General features: G+C 40.3%; 1 protein-coding gene across 5 annotated transcripts in view; it reads left to right on the top strand.

The window, feature by feature from the left end:
* The window catches only part of DMXL2 (Dmx like 2), a 128999-nt gene that overhangs the window by 70168 nt on the left and 45398 nt on the right, over positions 1-13433 (top strand). For 3 of the 5 annotated variants that reach the window (XM_080929993.1, XM_080929992.1, XM_080929991.1), the window contains exons 15-18: positions 341-464; positions 5684-5803; positions 7299-7526; positions 9946-11622. In XM_080929993.1, the coding sequence (XP_080786119.1) occupies positions 341-464; positions 5684-5803; positions 7299-7526; positions 9946-11622 (2149 nt within the window). The remainder of the gene's footprint in view (positions 1-340; positions 465-5683; positions 5804-7298; positions 7527-9945; positions 11623-13433) is intronic. The other 2 variants (XM_080929995.1, XM_080929994.1) reach the window with 1 other exon arrangement.

The following is a 13433-nucleotide window of genomic DNA, read 5'->3' as shown; positions in this document are numbered from 1 at the left end:
GAGTAGGGGAGATTTTTCTATCTTCTGAGATCTTTTTCAATTTTCTTCTTCAGAGACTTGAAGTTCTTGTCATACAGGCCCTTCACTTGCTTGGTTAGCATCACACCAAGGTATTTCATATTGTTTGTGACTATTGTGAAGGTATCTTTTCCCTAATTTCTTCCTCAGCATCTTTTTCCTTTGAGTAGAGGAAGGCTACTGATTTGATTGAGTTAATTTATATCCAGCCACTTTGCTGAAGGTCCTCATCAGCTGTAGGCGTTTTCCTTGCAGTTTTAAGATGGCACTGTTCATTAAGTGCCCAGCTAATCAACCCTGCTTTCACTTATCTCGTGTATAGTGTGGCTCAAATACACAGCTACTGCACGTGTTTCAAGAAGACTTCATTATTGGATATAAACCACACAAAGAAGATATGGAAAAAAAAGAAAAGGAAACAGAAATATTTTTCCAACCATCACAAGGTATGTCGTTTGAGGGAGGCAGGGCGTGTATTAGCTGATGAAACTTACTGACTTGTTATTATTCCAGACAACAAAGTCTCATCTGGATGAACAGCAAGTGAGCTTTCAGCATGGGTGGCTGTTCCGAGGTGGTCACTCTGCAGCTTTGGGCAGTTAGTCATCTGTCAGAGCTGCTTGTTAGTGCTGGAGAGATGGCACGCCGGTTAAGAGTGCTTGCATCTCTCCAGAGGACCCATGCTCGGGTGTCAGGACCCTTTTTGGAAAGAAAATACATTTTTAAAAAGATCTTCTAAAACAAAGAGTAAAATGTTTAGTTTCAACTTCAGAATTTAGCACCAAGTATTTCTTTTAGAAATTATGATTTGTATTTATAGAAGTCATGTTATATTACAATGGAAAGCCATGTCCTTTTGTAAGAATTTATTTTCTATAATGAGTACCACTTTAGTTTGCAAAGGGTTTCCAAATACTTATTCCCCTTTGATGTATTTTTTTTTGTGCCTCTGTCAAATTAACCCCAACATTTTTTTTCTTAGTGCTTCTTGAAGTTTCTCGTCTATAAAGTTTCTCTTTGGTCTCCCCCCCCCCCATTTTATAACCCATTTCTTTTTTAAAATATATTTTATTTACATAACAATCACTGCCCCACCTCTCTGTCACCCCCTACATTCCTTTTCTCCTCCCCTTCTTCTCTGTGAGGGTAGAGGCACTGACCTGTGTCCCCCCCACCCCCCAGCACATCAAGTCTCTGCAGGGCTAGGCACATGCTCTCCCACTGAGACCAGATCAGGAAGCCCAGCTAGAAGAACATATCCCACATACAGGCAACAGCTTAGGGACAGCCCTGCTCCAGTCAGCGGCCCCACATGAAGACCAAGCTGCTCATTTGCTACACATATGTTTGGGACCTAGATCTGGCCCATGCATGCTTTTTGGTTGGGGTTCAGTCTCTGAGCCCTAAGGGTCCAGGTTAGTTGACTCTGTGGGTCTTTTTGTGTTATTTCTTTTCCCTTCAGGGCCCTTAATCCTTCTTCAAACTCTTTCATAACATCCCCTAAGCTCTGTTTAATGTTTGGCTGTGGGTCTCAGCATCTGTTCAGTCAGCTACTGGATGGAGCCTCTAAGAGAACAGCCATGCTACGCTCTTCTCTGCCAGCATTACAGAGTATTAATAATAGTGTTGGCAGGGATTGATGCTTGCTCATGGGATGGGTTGGTCATTGTCTCAGTCTCTGCTCCATCTGCCATCCCTCCATTTCTTATAGACAGGATAAGTTTTGGATCCAAAGTTTTGTGGGTGGGTTGTATTCTATTGCTCCAATGTACCACATTTTCTTTATCCATTCTTCAGTTGAAGGACATGCAGATTGCTTCCAGTTTCTGGATATTATGAATAAAGCTGCTGTGAACATAGCTGAGCAAGTGTCCCTGTGGTATAGCAGGCATCTTTTGGGCATATGCCCAGGAGTGGTATAGCTGGGCCTTGAGGTAGAACTAGTCCTAGTTTTCTGAGAAACCAGCGAATTGATTTCCAAAGTGGTTACACCAGTTTGCACTCCCACTAGCAATGGAGGAATGTTCCCCTTGCTCCACATCATTGCTTGAACATTTCTTTAGGTTCTTCTCAGCCATTTGAGATTCTCCTGCTGAGAATTCTGTGTCTAATTTTTAAATTGGGTTATTTGGTTTGTTGGTATCTAAGTTCTTGAATTCTTTATATATTTTGGATATAAGATGCAGGGATAGTGAAGATCCTTTCACAATCTGTAGGCTACCATTTTGTCTTATTGTCATTGTCCTTTGCCTTACTGAAACTTTTCAGGTTCATGAGGTTCCATTTATTAACTGTTGATATCAACTGAGCCATTGATACTCTTCCAACTGTTTTTGTTAAACACTTGATGTACATATTTTTTGTTATCCATGTCTCTTCTTTATTTTTGTATTTTATACCTTTAAAACTGTAAAACCTTTACTTTTTATTTTTGGTGCTTTGCCTGCATGTCTTTCTGTGCACCATGTGTGCCTAGTGACTGTGGAGGTTACAAGGGTGTGTTGGATCCTCAGGGACTGGAGTCAAAGGTAGCAGTGATCTGCCACATGGGTACAGATAACCAAGCCCAACTCTGTGGCTGTTGCATTGTTACTTTGTGGATTCTTCTTTCTTCCAGTCTTCCCCACCCTCTAACACTAGATAGGAGAGAGAGAAAGGCTAGAAAGGAAATGAAAGAGATCCCTGAATAAAGTTAGGGGTCAGAAAGGAGGAGATGTTATCACTAGATTACTTCCTGGTGATTAGGTCGTTGAGTACCTTGGGAAAAGTTTGATAGCTAATTTCTTCTTTTCTTGTTTCTTCTTTGTGCACAACTGTTTAGCAAATCACAACCAATAGTAAACAACAACCAACAACCCAACAACAAAAATAACCCCTGATCCCCAGAATTTTAAAATGTCCCAGTCACAGAAACCATCTGCAGCTGGCAAAACTGTGCCATCGCTAGAGCATGAGGCAAATCATTGTCAGCTGCTGCGGTCAGTCCAAAGCAGCCCCATGTTCCTATACCTGGGATCAAAAGGAAACATATTTCTATAATATTTCTTTGTTTTTCAAAGAAACCAAGACTCCAAAATTGTCAGTACACTGCTCTTCTTGGAGAGTGTCTTGGCCAGGGCTTCTGTTACTGTGATCAAACATGTGACTGCAAGCAGGTTGAGAAGGAAATGGTTTATTTGGCTTACAATTTCACCTCACAATTCACAACCAAGGGAAGTCAGGCTAGGAACTCAACAGGGCAGGAACATAGGGGCAGAGGTGATGCAGTGGTCGAGGGTGCTGCTTACTGACTTGTTCACCATGGCCTGCTCAGCCTGCTTTATTATAGAACCTAGAACCACCAGCCCAGGGATGGAACCACCCACAGTGGGCTGGACCCTTCCCTTCCCCTCAGTCACTAATTGAGAAATGCTCTTGCCAGGTCTTATAGAGACAGTTTTTCTTTTCTTTTTCTGTTTTAAAACTAATCATTTTATTCATTTACTTTTCAAATGATATCCCCCTTCCCGGTTACCCCTCCACCAACTCCGCATCCCATACCTCCTCCTCTCCTCCCCTTTACCTCTATAAGGGTGCTCCTCCACTCATCCACCCATTCCCATCTCACTCTTCAAGCATCCCCTACACAGGGGCATCAAGCCTCCCTCCCCTCCCATTGATATAAGATAAGGCCATCCTCTGCTACATATGTATCTGGAGTCCTGGCTCGCTCCATGCGTACTCTTTGGTTGGTGGTTTAGTCCCTGGGAGCTCTGGGTGGTCTAGTTAGTTGATATTGTTTTTCTTATGGGGTTGCAATCCCCTTCAGCTCCTTCAGTCTTTCTCCTAGTTCCTCCATCGGGGTCCCTGGGCTCAGTCTGATGGTTGGCTGTGAGTATCTGCATCTGTATTAGGTGCTGGTAGAGCCTCTCAGGGAACAGCCATATCAGGTTCCGGTCAGCAAATGCTTCTTGGCATCAGCAATAGTGTGGGGGTTCAGTGTCTGCAAATGGGATGGCTCTCTAAGTGTGGTTGTCTCCAGATGGCCTTTCCTTCAGTCTCTGCTCTATTTTTTGTCCCTGTCTTTCCTTTGGACAGGAACATTTCTGGGTTTAAAATCTTAAAATGAGTGAGTGGCCCCATTCATTATCTGGGCACTGTGCCTATCTAATGGAGGTGACAGAGACAGTGTTTGCTCTGAGGCTCCTTTCTCTCTCACTCTAGCCCATGTCACATTACATACAACTATCCAGCACAGCGGCAGAACTCCTATCCCTGAGCCATCTACAGTCCCTTACCTGCATTTTTGTTGTTTTGAATTGGTTTGACTCCATAGCCAAACTAAGTCTGCATGTTTTTGTGTGCATGTGTGCACTGGGACTACACTCAGGTACTCAAACATGACAGCACACTGACCGAGCCTGCTCCCCATGCCCAAGTTTTCATTTTAAGACAGTTTGTACTGTTCAATACAGATCTCATTTTCATTTCTAAAGAATACAGTTTCACAAGTGTAACAGGAGTAATGTGCTCAAACATGAGATTCCTACAGACTTCTCAGTGCATTTACTACTGCCTTCTCTCAGTCACATTTATAAAACTGATATTTCATATTAGGAAAGCAGTGTTTATTACTTATTGTGTGCATATGTGTACTGTGGTGTCTGTGGCGCTCAGAGGACAACTTGGGTTCTTGGCAGGTCCTCTACCCCGAGCATCTCACTTCATGTTTGGTTTTTAGTGCCTGGCTGATGGCCCGCTTTTGGGTTCCTTTTGTGTTGGCCTTTATGTGTTCTTACATTTTTAATTGAATTTATTATTATTATTATTATTATTATTATTATTATTATTAGTTTTTTTAAGACAGGTTTTCTCTATGGACTCTGGCTATCCTGGAACTTTCTTTATAGACCAGTTTGGCCTTGAACTCAGATCCACCTGTCTCTGCCTCCCAAGCGCTGGGATTAGAGTCATACACCACCACCTGGCTGATTTATTATTACTATTATTTATGTGTGAGAGCATGGTGTGAGTGTGCAGGTGTGCATGTGAAAGAGATAGCCAGTCTTGTGTGATGAGCTCCTTTACCTATTGAGCCAGTCAGGGCCTTTGTGTACATGGGACAGAATGCAGTTTAATAGCTCTGTACTTTTGACACAAAAAATATGTTTAAAATAATCTTTAAAATAAATTCTTAATGTATTACACTGTTTTCTGATGTACCTCAGTAGTTCAGCACCATAGAAGAGAGATTGGCTTGTGGTTTTTGGTCCATGGTTGAAAGGCTGTATCAATCTGATGGTAGAAGTGTTTTAGGGGCAGCTCAGAATGTCACGTAGGAAGAGAGGGAACAGACCACCTCTCTCCCCCTTTCAGAGAGTTACTACTGTCCAACCATGTGACTCCACCACAATTCCCTTGTCTAATCCTACTGCCTTTAAGGGCCCCAGCTCTAATACGATTGGATTGTATTTCTACCTTCTTAATGCCTTAATGCAGTGGGAATTAAGTCAATAAGAATTTTAGAAAGGACAGATTGATTATATTTAAGTAACTACATTTTGCCTTCTTTCTAACTTTTGTGTATATCAACTTTTGTGATTTTTTCTTTTATATTTTTACCATTAAAAATCCTTTTCTAATCCTACAGAACAAAATTAATTATTCTCTTTTCTTTGAACAATAGGATATCGCCCACCACCATTTTCAGAAAAATTCTTTTTAGTAGTCATTGAGAAGGACGGCAATAATAACTCTGTTCTTCACATGTGGCACCTTCATCTTAAATCTGTACAAGCGTGTTTAGGTAAGTAATTAGATTGCTCATTAATCAGAGATGATGTAAAAGAAGGCATTTTAATAGAAGATGCTTTAGATTGGTTGATTCTTTAATATGAAGAAGTGAACTATAAATGGAGTTGATAAATGAAAAGATGATGATGATGATAAAGTTCAAGCTGTTACAAGAGCATAGTCCAAGATCCTCAGTCTCCTGAGTGTTGGGTTTGGAAGACACATGCAGCCATGCTGAATTTCTGAAACAGACTGACCCTAAAAATAAACCAGTCTGTGGGCACATTAGATATACTGGAAATAAAAAAAAGGTTGACTGAGTTATTTCAGTTAACAGTTATGGCGTAACTGCTGTCTGTGTGTGAAATTCATGTTTTTAAGTCAGCCTTGATGGTAGGAGGTGATGTGGTACACATGAGTCTCTCCTTGCTCTTCAGCCTAGCATTATGAGCAACAGTTGTTTGGCAAAATGTGACTGAACACCTGAGGCTTCACGTTAAGAAGTGCAGTAGTGTAGATGATAAACTTTCTCAGAGTGCTTTCCGTACACATTCAGATTCATTATGAAGCAAAGACATTCATTATTTGTGGATGAGTGTTAGTGCTACATTAGGCACACAAGGACTTTATTAGTGAGCTACGTTCACTCCCAGGCCAGTGTTTTCTTGTTCTTCCTTTTTGACACATGATCTCATTATATAGCCCAAGCTATCCATGAACTCACTTTGTAGGCTATATTGAGTTAAAAAATTTTTTTTAAAATTGTGCTTTTTGATTGTTAAATAAAGAGCCACAGGGATAGTTATACCATGCTGAATCCACTGTTCCTGGACAACAAGATATTTTTTTATATTTTTATTTTTAATTTACGTGTGGTAGGTATTCTTATGGATTACAGTGTGTGCCTTGTCAATAGCAGTGTGATGCGTCACCTTTGATTTAGTGTAACTGGTTTATTCTCTTAGACATCTGTCACTTAGTTGTCAAGGCGAATCTACTTTAAAGTAGCACAAAGTTCTAAGAGTTGTTGAAAGATTCTGACATTTTTTGGTATTAATATTGCTCTTAACCAGCTTTATGAACATTAAATAAGTGCCCTATGTACTAAGCGATCTTACTAATCCACTAGGGTGTTTATTAAAAGTACAGATTACTAAGATTTGTCCCAAGGTGATGTAATCAGTGTCTCTGGGGTTAGACACAGGAGTTCATATGTTAATGTGTTTTTTAGGCCTTCAATGTGTTTAAGGATTAGGAATGCTGTACTATGTAACTTAAGGTTTAGATCTCATAGGGTGGTTCTCCCCTGACATGTCCCTGTGAAGTAGGTATGGTAAGAAGGAACCAAACAGTTGAAACGTATATATTTCTCAAGGTAATCAAGGAGTCTAAAAACTGTCTCTCAACAAGTGGGAATACTTCTAAGAAGTTGCATTTCTTAGAGAATAGTAAAATGTCTCATCTTGCATGAATAGTGGTGATAAAACATCTCAAATTTATTTGCAAAGCCAAAGCTGCAGAGGGCATCTCATCCGACAGTCTGCTTTCAGTCCCGGGACAGAAGATCCTGGAGTCTTCTCCAGAAACCTCCTCTAGTGTGAGCTCCATGCCACATTCCTCGTCCATTGCTAATCTTCAAACTGCTAGTAAACTTATTCTGAGCTCCAGACTGGTATATAGCCAGCCCCTGGATCTGCCGGAAGCTGTTGAAGTAATAAGAGCAACACCTTCAGCAGGTAAAGTGTCGTTGAGACTGAGCAGTGTTATCCTGTGATGTGTGCGCTACAGTGACATCGAGGTAGTTACTGCTAAAGCGATCCACCCTTTTAGAAACAGGTTTCTGTCTTCTCCCTGATAGTTTATTGTTTTATTTACTTTACAGCTCCTCTTTCCTCTCCTCCGTCTCACCCTTACAGATCTCTCCCCTATAACTCTCCCTTTGTGTACCACCCACCCTGGGACATCTAGTCCAGCAGGACTAGGCACATCTCTCTCACCGAGGCCCCACACAGGCAGTCTGGACAGGGGAAAGGATCCAGTGGTGGAGAACAGAGATGAGGACAGCCCCTGCTCCACTTGTTAGGGGACCCACATGAAGACCAAGCCGCATATTTGCTACAAGTGGAAACATATTTCTGCTAATAATAATTTTATGATAAATTCCACTTGCTGCTTCCTCCCAACCATGTGTGCGTGGAGGAAGGGGTTATGGTGAGAAGGAATCAAACCGTTTAAAAGTATATTTTTTCTTAAGGTAATGAAGGAGTCTGAAAATTTATCTCCTAAGAAGTGGAAGTACTTCTAAGACACTGCATTGATTCCCTCTTATCTCTTTTCATTCTGTAGCTCATGCTAGCCTCGAACTCAAGGCAGTCCTCCCGTCTTAGCCTCCTGGGTGTTGGGATTGCATTTTCCTTCAAAAGTATCTGTCAAACCTTATTCACACATACATAATAAAGGTAAAACATGGTTAGCACAGAGTGAAACCTTAAATAAAATATTTTACATTAGTAAATTTGTTAATTTATTGGGACAGGGCATGCTACAACATATATCTGGAGGTCCCATACTGTGCCGGAGTCAATTCTTGTAGGTTCAGAGGTCACACTGGAGTCTTCAGGCTTGGGATCAAGCAACTTTATCTACTGAGCCTTGTAGCTGTAAATACCTAATGAACTTCAGTGATTTGCATACAAATGCATGTCATCTCTGGGGTTTTGCCACAACAGTATTACAAAATGTAGACAAGACACCTCACATTTGAATATGTATTTCTGGATATTGAAATGACTCTGCTAGTAGAGGCATTCTCTGTGGGCTCCATGACCTGAGTGCAAGCTTGAGAGTCCTAGAGAGAAGCAAGAGGCCTCCACGTGTATACCATGACACATGTACACCATGTGTATACCATGACACATGTACACCACGTGTATACCATGACACATGTACACCACGTGTATACCATGACACATGTACACCATGTGTATACCATGACACATCTGCACTTGCCCTCACACACTGTAAATAGTTTCTAAATTAAAGATAAGTCATCCACCTACTTACTATTGTCCAGTCTGTCTGCCTTTCCATCTGTCCATCCATGTAGTTTTCAGAACTGGATGTTTCCGGCCTATGATGATATACTGATGTTAGTAATATAAATGAAGTAATTTGAGGGATTGGATTTGAGGCTATGCATTTGAAATGGCTTGCCACCTGTGGAATCGAATTGGAGAGCTCCCAGGATAGTGATGTTGACAAGCCATGGTGGAGGTTCAATCTTGTTTTGCTTTATAGTGGGGTGATACTGAGAACAGCATTTTCTTACTCATCTCCAAGACAGATTTGCATCCACAGTTGAAAGATTATCCTGAGAAGACTTTTATTATGGGATTTTGTGTTTGATGTAGATCTAAACAATTCATTTTGGTTTTGTTTGGTTTTTGACAGAGAAATTGTTTTGGTTTTCTTTGTTTTTGAGAGAGTCTTACTTAGTAACTGAAGCTGTTATGGAACTCATTAATGTATGTAGGAAAGTCTGGAACTTCTAATTTTGCTTCTGCCTCCCAATTACTGGTTTTCCAGGGATATTTTTCAAATACAGAAGGCTTTTAGTTTTTCAAAATATTTGGAGGTTAGTTAGCTGGCTGGGTGATTGAGAACATTTGCTGTTCTTCCAGAGCGGTTTCTAACCACCGTACCTATAGCTCTCTCTCTCTCTTTTGGCCTCCACTGTCATGTGTACATACACACAACTAATATTTAAAAATATTTGAAAGTTTGGAATATATTGAAACTTAGAAATAAATTATACAGAGGCTTTATGAAATGCTTCCAAATGTCTCATAGACACTGGCATGCCAAGTCACATAAAAATTGCTCCCTGTTGTCTAGATGGAACAGACTTACATGTTTAAATGGTTTTTCCCATCCTTCCAATGGTTTTGATGGGTTGGAACTTGAATCTAGGGCTTCTGACCCCAAATCTTAGTATCTGACAGGAGATAATGGATGGGAAGTGTGGACAGACTGATCCACGAGGGTTCTGGTTCAACACTGGGAGATGGTAATTTAAACTGAGTACAGAGTTTGAGATCATTGATATCAGATTTTGTGATTCCTTGATTATGACTATTTTCTTTCCTTCTTATAAAGGTCATCTGAGTTCCTCTTCAATTTACCCAGTGTGCCTTGCACCTTATTTAGTGGTTACAACTTGCTCGGATAATAAAGTGCGCTTCTGGAAATGTTGTATGGAAACGAACTCACTGTGCAGTACAGGTGATGAGAAGGAGACCTATCATTGGCGGAGATGGCCCTTGATGAATGATGAGGGAGAAGATAACAGCAGTACTGTGAGCATCGTGGGAAGACCTGTCGCCGTTAGCTGCTCTTACACAGGCCGTCTTGCGGTGGCTTACAAGCAGCCCATCCACCACAATGGTTTTATTTCTAAAGAGTTCTCTATGCATGTCTGTATATTTGAATGTGAATCTACAGGAGGGTCAGAATGGGTTTTAGAACAGACGATCCATCTTGATGATTTGGTTAAGGTTGGGAGTGTACTTGATTCAAGGGTCAGTGTTGACAGTAATCTGTTTGTATATAGCAAATCAGATGCATTTTTAAGTAAGGATAGATACCTTATCCCAAACATCAAGCATTTAGTACATTTGGACTGGGTGTCAAAAGAAGATGGCTCTCACATTCTTACAGTGGGGGTTGGTGCTAATATCTTCATGTATGGGAGACTTTCAGGAATTGTAAGTGATCAAACCAACAGTAAGGATGGAGTAGCTGTCATTACTTTACCACTAGGTGGTAGTATCAAGCAAGGAGTTAAGTCAAGATGGGTTCTTCTGAGATCTATAGACTTAGTATCCTCTGTGGATGGCACACCTTCATTGCCTGTTTCTCTCTCTTGGGTGAGAGATGGAATATTGGTGGTGGGAATGGACTGTGAAATGCATGTGTATGCCCAATGGAAGCATTCTGTCAAATTTGGAGACATTGAAGCTGATAGTACTGTTGAAGAGACATTAATACAAGATCATTCTGCCTTTAAATCCTCTATGTTGACGAGAAAAAGTATTGCTGAAGGAGCAGCTATCCCTGATGATGTTTTCTGTTCACCAACTGTGGTTCAAGATGGTGGCTTATTTGAAGCTGCACATGCGCTCTCTCCCACTCTCCCACAGTATCATCCAACTCAGCTACTAGAATTGATGGACTTAGGGAAAGTTAGGAGAGCTAAGGCCATTCTTTCCCATTTAGTAAAGTGCATCGCAGGTGAAGTTGCAATAGTTAGGGATCCTGATGCTGGTGAAGGAACTAAGCGGCATCTCTCTCGGACTATTAGTGTGAGCGGCAGCACAGCAAAGGACACAGTTACCATCGGAAAGGATGGTACTCGAGACTATACTGAGATAGACTCTATCCCTCCACTACCACTACATGCATTGCTTGCTGCAGACCAGGACACATCCTACAGAATTTCAGAAGACAGTACAAAAAAGCCACAGAGCTATGAGGACCATATTGAAAGCCAACCAGAGGATCAATATTCAGAACTGTTCCAAGTCCAGGAGATAACAACGGATGATATTGATTTAGAGCCAGAAAAGAGAGAGAACAAATCAAAAGTAATAAACCTGTCACAGTATGGACCAGCTTATTTTGGCCAGGAACATGCTAGAGTACTTTCAAGTCATCTAATGCACTCAAGTCTACCAGGCCTTACCCGCTTGGAGCAGATGTTCCTTGTAGCGCTCGCTGATACCGTGGCAACCACCAGTACTGAGCTTGATGAAAACAGAGATAAGAACTACTCAGGTAATAGTTTCAACATAAATGTTAAGTCTGTAGTTAATAAGATGTTGTTATCTGTGTAATGACTAATGTGTTGAATGAGTTTTTTTTTTCCTTTCAACCCTTGTAGAGAAAAAAAGACCTATGGATAATTATTATAGAACATGCTTGTTTATAGAAGAAAAGACAGTTGAGCCAGGCATGTGTAACATACAGATTTGTGATGTCTATACTTAAAATGTTTGTCTTAGTATTTCAAACATTGATTTCTAATGGTGTTGTTTATGAGTGATTAAAATGACCCCCTTTTTTTGTTTCATTTTCTTGTATCATGAACCTTTCAGGGACCTCATGGATCAACTTGCTTATTTTTCCATTTGAGGCATAGAGAATTTTTGAAAAAGATTTATTTTATTTGATAAATGTTTTTTTTGCATATGTGTATATGTCCTATATGCATCCCTAGTGCTGTATCAGATCCCCTGAAACTGGAGTTCCAGTCTTTGTGTGTGCTTAGAAACTGACTGAACTCCTCTGCAGGATCATTAACTGTTTTTAACTGCTGAACCACCTCTCCAGCCCCATAAATAACTTTTTGCCATTATGTAAGTTTGGCCAAAATTTTCAGACATTTAATGTAATATGTATCTTGTCATTTGAAACTGGATCTCATTTTCTCTTGTCCAGCTAGTTGAAGGTAATAAAGTTGATTTTAAGCAATGACATTAGCAAAAGAAACAACATTATTGATTATTGAATCATGCAATAAATATTCCAGAGGAATGAAGAATTACTATGTGCCAGGTGCTTTTTTTTAATTATCATAATTAAATTAATTATCATAATCCTCTAGTGGGTAGATGGCTGTTACTATACGTGTGTGTGTGTGTGTGTGTGTGTGTGTGTGTGTGTGTGTGTAATCTCTATAAATGTTTTGTAAATGAAGGTAATGATCCTTATAAAATGTTAGGGATTCATATACAATCATATAGGCACTAAATGGCATAGAGTTCATTTGTGGAAAATTGTTGCTTTCAGAACTATATTTTATAAATTCCTTAAAACTTTTAAATTGAGGGAGGGTATAAAAATGTTTCCCATAGCCCACTAGCAACATTTTTCACAGGTTTAAATTCTTACAGCATAGCCCTACAATTTTCTTTCTGTAGATTAAAATAACCAGAGACCTTAGAAGGTTTGTCTGTGACCCACTTTTAGTTATGTGGAGAATGAACAGGTCATAACTGTTTCAAGGCCGTGGGCAGTAGAGTAAAAGCAGCCCCAGAAGAGCAGTGAGCCTTTCTTGTCCAACTATGTAACAATTGATGTAACAGTTGATAGTGTTAGTTGTATTTCTCTGGGGAATGAAAGGGCTTGGGGCTGAAGAGATGGCTCAGTTGGTAAGAGTGCTCTTGACTCTTGGGGAGGACCAAATTTGATTCCCTGCACCCACACTGGAGTCTATTAACGCCAGTGCAGACCTCCATGGGCACTTCATCTCATGTGCATATATCCATACAGATACTCACACTCCCCTCACAAAACACAGATAAAACGTTAAAAGGAAATACTTGTCACAATCCATGAGAAATGTTAGAACTTTCTGATACAAAGCTTTATCATTGGCCAACACTTTATAAATGGGAAGTAGATAAGGCAGAATGGATAGTTTGATTTCATAGGTGAGAAATTGCACCTAAAGATGAAATGATTTGTCTGTTTCAGCCAAAGGATTCAAAGTGAGAGAGTTCTTGAGTTTGTCCTGGTGAGACAATTTACCTCTTCTATCACAGCAGTGTCTGGTTGTTTGCACATGTTCCCATAGATCAGTTCGA

Source organism: Micromys minutus (genome assembly GCF_963924665.1).
Source record: "Micromys minutus genome assembly, chromosome: 16".
Taxonomy (NCBI): Eukaryota; Metazoa; Chordata; class Mammalia; order Rodentia; family Muridae; genus Micromys; species Micromys minutus.
Note: the sequence above shows the minus strand (reverse complement) of the source record. Positions and strands in the feature narration are given on the sequence as shown.